Source organism: Prionailurus bengalensis, chromosome A1 (assembly GCF_016509475.1).
Source record: "Prionailurus bengalensis isolate Pbe53 chromosome A1, Fcat_Pben_1.1_paternal_pri, whole genome shotgun sequence".
Classification (NCBI taxonomy): Eukaryota; Metazoa; Chordata; class Mammalia; order Carnivora; family Felidae; genus Prionailurus; species Prionailurus bengalensis.
In genome coordinates this window covers 122253273-122267061 of record NC_057343.1, presented here as the reverse complement: position 1 = coordinate 122267061, position 13789 = coordinate 122253273, and the positions used below count along the sequence as shown (strand labels likewise).

General features: G+C 35.6%; 1 protein-coding gene across 1 annotated transcript in view; it reads right to left on the bottom strand.

The window, feature by feature from the left end:
* Nucleotides 1-13789, bottom strand: part of RBM27 (RNA binding motif protein 27) — a 72828-nt gene that overhangs the window by 34399 nt on the left and 24640 nt on the right. Inside the window, 4 exon segments of the mRNA XM_043590224.1 lie at nucleotides 7332-7466; nucleotides 10066-10353; nucleotides 12529-12789; nucleotides 13528-13721. Coding sequence (XP_043446159.1) covers nucleotides 7332-7466; nucleotides 10066-10353; nucleotides 12529-12789; nucleotides 13528-13721 — 878 coding nt within the window.

Sequence of the window (13789 nt, the reverse complement as noted above, 5' to 3'; positions counted from 1 at the left end):
GATAACAAGTACAAAGAAAAAAGGACAAAACCCAAGATAAACAGACCAACTACTGTACGTATGAAATTACGTCAGATACTAAGAATGACTTTTGAAAAAAAGCACATTTAGAGCTTACATATATTTACACAAGAATCTCTGACACAATGAAGTCAAATTTGGTAGAAAAAGATTTAAAAAGAAGTACCAAGGAGTAGGCTTTTTTCTTTCACTGGACGCTTAATAGTATGTTTTACTGACTACCCCATGAGACCTATTTATGTTTACTCAACACTTTATATTTAAAGTCAGATGTTCACTATGTGGCACAAGATAAGTGAATTTAGAATTTCTTTTACACCTGATAAATTTCCTTAACAGTTATAAAATTCCAAAGATTTTTTTTTAACTTTTTTTTTTTAACGTTTATTACTGAGAGACAGAGAGACACAGAGCATGAGCATGGGAGGGGCAGAGAGAGACAGAATCCGAAGCAGGCTCCAGGCTCTGAGCTGCCGGCACAGAGTGCGACGCAGGGCTCGAACTCACAGACCGCAAGATCACGACCTGAGCCGAAGTCAGGCGCTTAACTGACTGAGCCACCCATGTGCCCCTCCAAAAGATTTTTAGTACACTTTTAACAGAACAAACCACAATACAGCCACTTGATTTTATATTAAACGTACAAGAGAAACAGATGTACTAAATTTTACTACCCTTCTCTTGCTACGTATGAAGAGAAGGAGGTGACAAATCATACTGTACAGCAGACCACAAAACTGTGTGCTTAGCACCAATTCTTTCAAAATTTGCATTAAAAAAGAATCTTTTGATCACTACATTGCAAAAACAACCTAACATATCATCAACGAAATCTGAAAATAGTTGTAAGAATGACCTACTGGGCAGAATTTCCTGCAGAATGAAGGGGTGTGCTAAAGAGAAAAATGGGGAAGTACATTCTCAGTCCATACAACTAGTTTAAATTTTGGACACAGCACTCAATGTACCAAGTATACTTAACTGTCTTAAAGTGAAATGAAAAGTTAAAGGCTAATCTGCACAATGTCTTCTTGTCAACATGAATGACAAAGAACATGCATTTAACTTTAGAAAGATGGTTGTTTATTCAAATGCAGTCTGATGTTCTTCAACAACCCTTAATGAAACAACAGGTCTAAGCAGTGATTACAAATGGCTGCTGAAACCATGAACAACTTTCAAAATGGATCAATCAGGATGAAAACACCTGTACACATTGATCAGCATTTACAATACAGAAAAGAAATATTATGTACATCATAAAATACTGTAGTAGGAAGTACATCAATAAAATATTCATGACAAAAACAAAAAACAAACAAATGTGAATCCAATGCCTCCAAATTTAGCCCCCAATTTATAGAAAACCCTGAAGATAGAAGAATGTGTTAAATGACACAAGGGGGTGTAATGTGCCAAGTCCAGAATGTGAAAACATTCTTCAGGACAAATGATCAGTTTCTTTAACAAATAAAGGTCAAGAAAAAACAAAACAGAGGTACGAGAAACTGTTATAGGTGTAAGACTTAAGAAATACATCTTCTAAATATAATATGTAACCTTGTTTGGATCCAGCTTCAAATGAACCAGCTGTAAAAGGACACCTATGATACAATTTGGAAATATGAACACTGATGGCATATTTGACAACAGTAAACTTACAAGTATTTTGGGAGTGTAATAAAGTACTGTGATTGTGTGTTCAATCCTTATCTTTCAAAGATATACCATGAAGTTTTTACAGATGAAATGTTACGTTTGGGGCTTGTTCTAAATAATCAAGTCAGGGATGAGCTATACATGAAGCAAGATTAACTCCATATGTTGAGAAGCATTGAAGGCCATGAGTACCTGAATATTCCTGCAGTATTTGCTTTCCTTCTTTGTGTATTTGAATTTTCTTAAATGAAGTATGTTACAATAACTGTGAAGGTGAGCTGATCACGACTTATATTCATTAATTTTAGTTCTGATCAGCACAGAGTGAATGGAGAATTTCAAAGTGCAAACACTCCAAGTTCATGCTAAGTTTTTCATATATCTTATATGCCTGACAGCAAAATTTTCAGTTTTTAAAAATGAAGTTTAGCTATTTATTTTTAGAGAGAAAGAGTGAACAGGGGAGGAGCAGAGAGAAAGAAAAAGAATCCCAAGTAGGTTCTGTGCTATCAGTGCAGAGCCCAAAACAGGGCTTGAACCCACGAACCATGAGATCATGATCTGAGCCGAAATCAAGAATCAGACACAACCAACTGAACTCCCCAGGCACCCCCAAATTTTCACCTTCTTAATGTTAACTCTAGTCAGCTGAAGATAGTCTTTATTCAAATAGAATTTTTAGCTACTCTTTGTAATTTCCTGATTTTGTCTTTAAGAGTATTCCAAGGGGAAAAAAATCTTAAGCTTTAAAAGCTCAATTAGAAAACAAAAAAGCTACACCTTCCAATTATTGGCCATATTGATCATGTATCTTCAGTATTAGAATCCAAGGTCCCTGGCACACCATCTAAAGTTCCAGGGTCTAAATGATGTCTGGTACATAGTAGGAACTCAATAAAGAGTGACTTAAAGAAGCGATGAAAGTTTATTTATTAAAAATATCCCAATGACAAGTATTTTGGATGAAAATCTGTATGCTGAAATGGACAATAAGATAATGAATGCAAGACAAAACAAAGTAAAACACAAGGGGAGAGATGCCCCAGACAACATTCAATGACTCTATCGGATACGAATAAATTTTCTAGACCTCAAAACCCAAGATTCTGCACAAAGAAACATTATTTATGCATTCCACAGAATTAAGTGCAGAATCTCAAGTTTAGTAGGTGTACAGGGCTTTAAATAATTTTACACAGTCGGTAACAGGAAATGTATTTTAAGAAAGATAATTTACATAAATTCATTTGGAGACTGACAACTGCCTTCAACCCAAAACATCAGTCTGTAGAATACAGGATGTTATATTCTACTATTACTCTTGCACACACTCGTTACACTGAGCTTAGCGATGAGAAAATGTATCTACCACATCTTCTTCAGAGAAACATAAAAAAGAGACCAAATTTAAAGGAGAAAGGGGAATATACTTAAAACTGGTCCTGAAAACCAAAAAATTATACACTGAATTGGTTATTTCAAATTTGGACAAAATGTCTTGAGTACCGCAGAGGACAGAGGTGATTTTAATGTGTGTTATGATATTGCTCTCTTTCCATACAATTCCATCTATATTCCTTAAGTCATTTTCAGAGTATCTGTGACATTTTTAATGCAACAAAACAACATTTCAGAATTTCTTCTAAACTGTATCTATTTGACAACACCTTTTAAATAGCATTACCAGAGGCCATATATACCCTACCCAGTTATACAGTGAAGATAATTCCTTTTCTTTTAATATTCAATTGTCCTATTCCAAAACAAGTAATAACCACAGGCTGGATGTTTTATTTTTGACAGAATTAGTTCCTTTGTCACCTGTATTTCTGAGCCACTTTGTTCATCTAGTTACAATGGCAAAATATGCTATATTTTAAAAAACACATTTCTTTTCCACTATTAGATTAACTTGTTACAAGAATCATTTCTTACTCATCTGTATATTCCCAGTACCTAGCATTAGGGAAACTCCTCTATTTTTCCTTCCAAAACCCCAGATTTCATTTTTCTCTGTATGTCCAGGGTTTCTACAGACATAATTTTCACAAGTAAATACCATTTGATATGCTGTATTCCACTTATAAACATCTTCTGTGTTGTGAATTTTAACAACAAAATATCCGTAATTTATACCTTCCCAACTTGTTAAACTTTGAGAGCTCAAGTTCTCTAATACATTTTTTGACTTTGAAGTGAAGTTCTAATTTTTTGGGAAATTACTCATTACACTATTAAGAAAAATATACCTGAACAATTTGAAGGATTCAACTTATATCTAAAAGGAAATTTTAAAAAAAAAAAGCTATTTTTAAAACAACTAAATACAAAGATATAAAAAATTTATGCCTAACAAACTACACCAAAAAAATGTTTAACTGTTTACATTGTAATCAGAAACTTTCTCCTATGTTTTCAAATTTCCCTATGAATTTTAGAATCAAATTTTAACTTTTAAAAAAGGAAGAGAGTAGTTTGCATAGCACAAAGAGTTTTAAATTGTCTGATATGAATAATTCTGTAACTTTCAAGACATTTGTCTGCCAACCAAATCTCTTCAAGACACTGGTGCGTATATGGGACTATCCTCTAAAGCAGTAATTCACAAACGCCAAAAGGAAGCTATCACCTTTTACTGGTCTGAGACAAAATGAAGGGAAAAATTAATATTTCATAAAATGAAATATAAAAGGATTGTCCTTTATTCTGGTACTGTCTTTTTTTATAAATAAAAATGTAGTTTTAAACAGAAATATTAAATTTTTCACATATAGTTTCTTAATGGGGGCAACAAGAAGTTGCTAACTATACTGCTCCTCCAAATTTTCTTAAAAATGTTACCAGCTTCTGAAAAGCAGTTACTAATATATTAACAAAATATTCTTGCTTTTAAAGAGAAAAATGGGGGCATCTGGGTGGCTCAACTGGTTAAGCATCCAACCTCAGCTCAGGTCATGATCTCACAGTTCGTGGGTTTAAGCCCCACATCGGGCTCTGTGCTAACAGCTCAGAACCTGGAACCTGGAGCCTGGAGCCTGCTTCAGATTCTGTGTCTCCTCTCTCTCTCTCTGGCCCTCCCCTGCTCACTCCGTCTCTCAAAAATAAATAAATATTTTTTAAAAAATTTTTAATAGAAAAATGGGGGTGTCTGGGTGGCTTAGTTGGTTAAGTATCCAACTCTTGATTTTGGCTCTGATCATGATCTCATGGTTACAAGATCAAGCCCTGCATCAGGCTCTGTGTTGACCCTGAAGCCTGCTAAAGATTATCTCCTTCTCTCTGTCCTTCTCTCCCCTTCACACTGTCTCTCAAAAAAACAAACAAAAAAAAACCACACAAAAACTTAAAAATAAAAAATAGTGTGCAAGTAAAAGGAGGTTAGATACCTTGTTCAACTTTGCTCTCAAGCATGTAGCACAATACCTGGCACATAGCAGGCATTCACCAAATACTTGCTCAATTAACAAACATCTAAGTCACTAAAATAAATGGTAACAGTCAGATTTTTATAAATTAAAATCAAAGTGGAATTTTTACAGTCACTATGTTAAATTTAACAATATTAAATGGTAATTGCCAGACTTAGAAAAAAAATCAAAAACAAAGAATTTTTACTGTGAGTCACAACACTAAATTTAACACTAAGAAAACGAGCCATCTGCAATACACTCTCAGATAAATAATCTGTTTTTTGTACTTGTTAAGTCCAAAAGCATTAACTAATAATGTTAAGAACTCAATTGGGGGAAATAAATGATACAGGACTGATAAATGCTGAAGCCAGGTAACAGATGTATATGGCAGTACATTATACTATCTTCTTTATTTTTACATTTAAAATTTGTCTAATTGAAAAATAAGAGAAGCAGTAAAACAAAGATGCACTAATTAGAAGACTATGAGAGGCTAAGATATTCTGTTCTGAAAAAGCTCAGCTGAACATAAACTTAATATACATGAAAAGAAATCTAACAGGAGGCCTATGGACAATTATACGTCATTATGTAAGAAATGCTTTTTGGTCTTGTCGGAGTTTACAACAGACCAATAATGTTCCCCATGTACTTAGAAGATGTGGGGTTTGAAAGAAGAGAAGAGAGAGAGCACATTACTAGGAATGAAGACAGGAAAAGAAAGTTGAGTCAAGACAGGGACACAAGACAAGATATTAATGGCCTAACCAGAAGATGTATGTGAGAGCACAGTGAGATTACCTATTATATAAAAGAGAAGCTACAGGGAAGGGTTCATCTATAGTTTAGGAGAAAACTGTGGCCACTAAAGAGTTCTCATGTCATGAACGGCTTTCTTAGGAAAACTAGCAGCACTATGTGGTGTGACTTAGGGGGAGTGAAACATAATGGGAGTCAAAAGAAGTACAGCAATAATCCAAATGTGAGGTGATTCAAGTGTGGATGAGGGCAAAAGCCACAGGAGGAATAGAGAGAAACGGATACTTCAAAGAAAAGAGAAAGGATTTTTTTACTAACTAGATATAAAAAAGCAAAGCAATGAGTCAATCATGTCAAGGTTTCAATTCTAGGTGACTAGATGGCTGTTATTTCAATTTATAAAGACAGGGATAGTGGAGGTAGAGACTTAAAGAGAAGATAATTATGTTTGATTTCAGAAAAGTTAAAATTTAAGCAGACAATAATAACTACAGTATAAAAACTAACCACCACATCTAGCTTACTAGATGCCAGGTACTATTTTAGATACTTTACATACATATATTCCTTTATTCCTCAAACACTCTTAATGAGGTGAGTAATATTATTATTCCCATTTGACAGAAGAGAAAATTAAGATACAAAGAAGTTAAGTAACTTGTCCAAGGTCACAATGACAGAAAGTAATGGAACCAGGATTTAAACCTGGGCTTATTAATTACTTTGAATTGTCTCACCATGGTATGATAAAGACGAAAAAATGCCTGACAAACAGAACTGCATAAAAGATGAATTTATCGATAAAGTGACATAGCTCTGTAAAAATTAAAAACTCACAACCTGACATTTTTAACAACTAATTACATCACTTTTATGCTATTAGGGAAATTTTTTTAAAAACTTTAAATCAACTATAAATCAACTATAAACAACAAAGTCACCTAAGAAAAAAGAAAGAATTAGGACTGAAGAACAACATATTATAAACATAAATGTTATAAATATCCTAGCCATTAAATATTACAGTTCAAATGATGTTCGCTATCTTCACTCCAGCATACACGTTAAATAATTATTAGGCATATTTTATCTGACCTTTTGTATATTCTTAGAAGATAAGCCTTGTGCTTTGGAAATTCAATCAGAGGTACAATTTTTTAACAGAAGCTTCAAATAAATTTCCTTTAGAAGAGAATAAAGCTTCAAAAGAAATGTCCTTTAAGAGATATAAATGTTGCTACCTCCTCTACAGGAAACTTCTCCAGTACAGAAGGCCTTGCCCTTCTCCTCCATGAACACACAAGTTAATACACAACTAAAGAGCATAACCACATAGTAAACTTCCTTGTGAATACAAATATAATTTTTATATGGCACAGTCTGTAAGAAGAGAAACAAATTGTATTTTTTAAAAGGATAACACTGAAACTTAAGCTTTTCTACACCCTAGCAGTTTTAAGTCAAGCAGTATTTACTTACGTTCTGATACTGTATAAAGGAGGTTCTGGGGTAAAGGAGGAGGTAGTCTTGCTCCCACTGGCGCAAGATTGGGCACTGCACTTGTCCCAGGCTGGTCACGGTTGTTTATCAAGCTTGACTGTGTTATGGGTGGTCCTAAGAATTAAAGAAAAGAAAAGAGAAGAGAAGAGAAAAGAAAAGAAAAGAAAAGAGAAGAAAAGAAAAGAAAAGAAAAGGGAAAGAAAAGGAAAGAAAAAGTTAGAACACTAATGTTTCCTAATAAAAATACTATGCTAGTACTAATTTGGGTAGTCATTATTAAACTACCTACTTTAGCTTAGAACAGAATAAAGGAATTCGATAAACACATGCTTCAACACTCTGAGTTGCAGTATTAATTAAGATGACATTTCAGTTCTAAAACAGACAAAACAACTCCAGGGTACAAAAAAACAGAATAGTTACCTCTGGAGAATGGGAGTGAAAAATGGCTGAGAAGTAACTTGAACAAACTTTCTGGGATGATGATAAAGTTCTACAGAACTCAAGTTCTACAACATCATGAACATGTTTAAATATACTGATTGTCTGCAACACAACAGGAAATGCATCAAAAATAATAATGGGCTGGGGCGCCTGGGTGGCTCACTCAGGCGTCCCGACTCTTGATTTCAGCTCAGGTAATGATCCCATGGTTTGTGAGATCAAGCCATGCTTGGGATTCTCTCTCCTTTTCTTTCTGCCCCTTCCCCAAGTGTGCACATGCATGCTCTAAGGAACATATAAAAATAATAATGGAAAAGATAGAAAGATACATGACGAAAGAAATATAGTAAAATATTCATCAGGAACCTAGATGGTGAGTATATAGGTATTCGGTGTATAATTCTTTCAACTTTTCAGTTTGCTTGAAATTTTTCATAGCAACATGGAAAAAATGACATTCTTGGATTTCACTATTAAACAGAAATGTTCCCACATATCACACCTTTTATTGTGAGAATTTCTATGTATTAAGATGTCTTTATATCTGGGGAATAAAATCTCAACTTGAGCTTCACAATTATGCCATATAATTGACAATACTAAATCTGTGTATTAAAATGTCTCCAAATCTTTATCAACATTAATGAAATGTGTTCTTTTTTAATTCCTTTTTTTTTTTAATGTTTATTTTTGAGAGAGAGAGTGCAAGTGGGTGAGAAGCAGAGAGAGAGGGAGACAAAGGATCCAAAGCAGGCTCTGCATTGACAGCAGTGAGCCCAATGTCAGGTCAAACTCACAAACTGTGAGATTGTGACCTGAGTTGAAGATGGACACTCAACTTACGGAGCCACCCAGGTGCCCCATGAAATGTGTTCTATAAAGAATACTACTGAAGGAAAGCTAGGTGATTGGTACATGGGTTCATGCTAAACTATTTTTGTCACTTCCTTGTGAGTCTACAATATTTTCAAAATAAAGAGTTTAAAAAAGAAAGCTGAAAAAGTACTGCTTAATAAACTGAATGGCAATCATTTTTTAAAATAACAATTTGCGGGGCGCCTGGGTGGTTCAGTCGGGTGTCTGACTTCGGTCCAGGTCATGATCTCGCGGTTTGTGGGTTCAAGCCCCGCACTGGGCTCTGTGCTGTCAGTTCAGAGCCTGGAGCTTGCTTTGGATTGTGTCTCCCTCTCTCTCTGCCCCTCCCCCACTCACTCTCTGTCTCTCAAAAAATGAATAAACATTAAAAAAATTTTTTTAAATAACAATTTGCCATCTCTTAACAATTGTTAATGTGTCCACATATTTTGTTCTATCTTTGCACACATGTAAACTATTCACCAGTTTTTTCTAATTACCAAAAAAAAAAACAAAACAAAACAAAACAAAAAGGACTTTAGTCTTGCTTCTCTTTTTGCTAAACTACCAACTGTTAAGAATTTTTAAATGATCATTTAAAAAAATTTTGTGCTTGGGGTGCCTGGGTGGCTCAGTCAGTTAAGTATCCCACTTCAGTTCATTTCATGATCTCACAGTTCTCAGGTTCGAGCCCCACATCGGCCTCTGTGCTGACAGCTCAGAGCCCAGAGCCTGCTTTGTATTCTGTGTCTCCCTCTCTCTACCCCTCCCCGCTTGTGCTTGCTCTCTCTTTCTCAAATAAACGTTAACATAAATAAAAACATTTCGTACTCCATTTTGGTGGATAAGAGCATACAGTTCACTAAAAAATAAAGTAAAATAAACAATAAACAATCCTTATCAGTAAAGAGACTCATACTAAAGTACATGCTAGTGAAATGATAAGACTTTTGGAATTTTACTCCAGCAAAAATGAGCCAAAAAGCGCACACACTAGGGTGGGGCAGCGGCGGGGGAGTGGGAGCAAGGTGGAGGAAATAAGACAAAAACAGGTGAATACTGATAATCACTGAAGTTGGATGATCGTGCATGTGGTACACATATTATTATTCTACCATATTTGAAAATTTCCATAAAAGACTTTAAAAATTATTTTAATATTCTAGAACAGATTTTAAGACTAGGAAATTTCATTAACCAAGTGGCATGTTCTTTTTTCTGACATCTTCAAAACACTGGGATTTCTCAAGATGTTGTCAACTAAGCAAGATTTTGACTCCTAAGATTTTTTGAAGGTATCTATTCTTAATCTATCTTTCAAAAACTTTAAATCTAGTGTCAAGTTAGCTGAGATGGGTTCTTCTAAATACAATTCTTTGCTAAAGAAAGAAATATTCAATGAACATATACTTACTTGGTATGGGAAGCACAACAGATGGTGGAGGCTGGCCATGTCCCTGGGGAACAGGAAGTCTCATGCTATGTCCAGGACCTGGACCTGGACCCGGGCCGGGGCCGGGGCCTGGTCCTGGGCCTGGTCCTGGCATCGGAGGCATTAACATTCCGGGAGGTGGTGGAGGAGGAAGCCCAGGGGGAGGTGGAGGGAAAGGAATCATGCTTGGCAGAGCGACTTCATCAACAACCAGGGGATCATTTCCATGATCAAACTGACAAAGGTCACCAAGTACACAAAATCCTCTTTCTGTAAGAACAGAAGAACAATCTTATTACAATCTATTTAGAGTTCAGAAAACAAATAAAACAAGACCCTGAAAAGCCTACCTATCTGATTTACAAAGTATTTTTTCTCCAAGGAATTTAAAGTCTTCTTAGTGTTACTCTGTTAATCATCACATATCACTGAGGTAGGGCCAGATGTACTCTCTACTTTCTGAGACTACGCTTTGTTGAGATAGCAAGTAACAGGGTCCAAAACAGGCTACTAGCCACTATCAGATTAACCTATTCGCCATTAAGTTTTTGTAATAAAAATTCAGACTCAGGGTGCCTGGCTGGCTCAGTCCATAGAGCATGCTACTCTTGATCTTGGGGTCATGAGTTTGAGCCTCACACTAGTTGTAGAGATTACTTTAAGGAAATAAAAAAAAAAAAAATTCAGATTCAAAACAGCAAAGGCAGGATACAGCAGGTAAAGGACTTAACTAGACAATCTAATTTCAACTATCTATTTTCATGGTATTATTCTAAATTCTACATTCTTGCTATATGTACAGTTTGAAACTTTAGTTTAAAATATTAAAGGGGAAGGGGTGCCTGGCTGACTCAGTTGGTGGAGCATGTGACTCTTGATCTCAGGGTTGTAAATACAATCCCCATGTTGGGTGGAGAAATTACTTTAAAATAAATGTAAAAAGAAAAAAAAAAGGAAGAAAAAAACCATTCAATTTACTAGGTTATTCACTGCAGCATTGTTCATAATAACAAAACGTTAGAAACACCCCAAAAGCACATTAACATCAAATTAAGTTAAACATGTTTTTCTACATATAGAATACTAAAACACCTCAAAAAAGCATTAAGGAAGCTCTAATATAGGACAACTGCCAGCAAATACTACTTTGTGAAAAAAAATACATGCAGAAGAGTGTGAATAGTATACTAGCATTTATGTAAAATAGAAAACGGGAGAACGTACATATTTATGTACACATATTCAGACTATGTTTGGAAAGATACATAAGAAATTAATAGCACTGGGGTGCCTGGGTGGCTTGGTCGGTTAAGCACCTGACTCTGGATTTCAGCTCAGGTCATGATCTCACAGTTCATGAATTCAAGTCCTTCATCGGGCTCTGCACCAACTGCTTGGGATTCTCTTCTTCTATCTCTGTCCTCCCCTGCCTACTCTCTCTCTCTCTCTCTCTCAAAATAAACAAACTTAAAAAATAAATATATAAGTAAGTAAATAAATAAATAAATAAATAAATAAATAACATTAAATTGGCCTTAAGAGAACTCTGTGGCTGGGAGACCAGGGTGAGAATGAGATAATGCCTGAATTATTATTTGATTCTATTTCCCACTTAAAAGTAAATAAAATGTTGGGGCGCCTGGGTGGCTCAGTCGGTTGAGCCTCCGACTTTGGCTCAGGTCATGATCTCACAGTTCGTGAGTTCGAGCCCTGTGCTGGGCTCTGTGCTGACAGCTCAGAGACTGGAGCCTGCTTCGGATTCTGTATCTCGCTCTCTCTCTGACCCTCCCCCGTTTGTGCTCTCTGTCTCAAAAATAAATAAACATTAAAAACAATAATAATAAAATAAACAAAATGTAAAAATATATATTCTATATTTACAGGAAACATGTTAATAATGTCTGTGATTTGCTTCAAATAATACAGGTCCAGAAGAAGCAGTAGAAAAGCACAGATGAAAACAAAATTGCCCAGGAGCTACTAACTGCTGATGCGAGATCACGGATACACTAGGGTTAATTACATTGTTCTGTCAACATTAATATTTAAATATTTCCATAATAAAAAATTAAAATACATACACACCTAAATACATACATACATTCAAATGGAAAGTCAGCATATTAAAATTTTAACTAAGTTATAATGCTTAACAAATTGCCACCACCAAACACTACACAAATAAATTACAATTCCCAGTGCCTACCAAATTTTGTGGTATACTGTCTGAAGTAACAACAACAAAGAAACGAATGGATGACATGTGAACACCCTCTTAACCAGAACCAAACTATTAAATCAAAAAAGCAAATAAGCATATACGAAAAGAGATCTTCCTCCTCATCCATCCCTTTTAACAAAAATCTGGATTAAAATGAAAAGGCCTGTAATATTCACATTTGCTTTACTAGCACTTTGGGGTACAATCTAAAGGACAATTTTTACCATCATAATCTCTGCATCGCCTCTTTGGTGGTGGGTTTCGACCAAAAGAATTGGAAGAGCTATGATTGTTATAGTAATTAGACCAACTCTCCGTTGTGTTTTCAGAGTGGTGCGCAGGTGCAATCACAGTAACAGTGCTGGGAATAGACTGTGCCCCAGAGGAGTACTGCTCAGAAGAGCTCGGAGGTGGTGCAGACACAGGCACATAGGAACTCTCCAAGTCGTTCCTTTCACTCTTGAACTTTGATCTTTCCCTGTGCTCTGCTTTAGAAACAAAGTAAAAACAAGAAACAACCAAGATTAGACATTTATGTTCTCAACCTATGATTCCTTTTTTCACAGAACAGGGAAAAAGAGAACACTGCAGTAAACTTACTGAGCTATCCGTATTTCAAAGTGTTCTCATTATTAATATATCCTAAAAGCAGGAGCATCAACAACGTGATGTATCTTGACAAGAGCTTATGTAAAATCATCTTTTATAACATCAACATCAGTACATAATGAAGAAAGACCAGCTTCACCACTGAGAGTTAATAAGAAAGCTACCTAAGAAGTGACTTCCAAGAACTGACTTCATCCTGGTAATGAGTGGTTGGGATCCCAGTTAGTTATCTACCTACATTTTTTATTTTTAATTTTAGAAACTCTAGGCAATCTTAAAGCAAATCAATTATTTTTAGTCAGAGGGTGGGGGAAGGAGCAGGCAATCCTCTTCCTCCAATGATAGCCTTGTTGATGAAATGACATTAGTTTCAATTATACAAAATGACTTTAAGCCTAGACATGTACCATGATATACTCATCAACAGCCTCTTTTTAGTCAAACTCAGCCCTGTCTCTGTAACAAAATCAGTATTAGATTTTTTGAGACATTTCTAGATTTTATATCGCTCAGACACGTTAAAGGTAATGTGCCCTGAAGGGAAGTTCTGGTACAGTTATGATAAAGGAAAATAAGCAATATAGAGTTTTTAGGGGGAAGCCTCATCTACTCACCAACATTCCTACTTGGATCCCGGTCTTTGCTGCGCCCTCTACTTCGGCTTCGGCTTCGACTCAGGCCTCGGCTCTTACTCCGGCTCTTACTCCTGCCTCTTCTCCAGTCATATTTCTCACGGTACAATTCATTCCGCTCGTAGTACCGGTCATAGTCTCTCCACTTGCCATCTTCCCTTTTTTTCTCACGTGTCCTATAATGCACAGATATAAAAGCCATATATACACTAGAGAAACCAAGTAAGCAAACGAATCAGGAGTA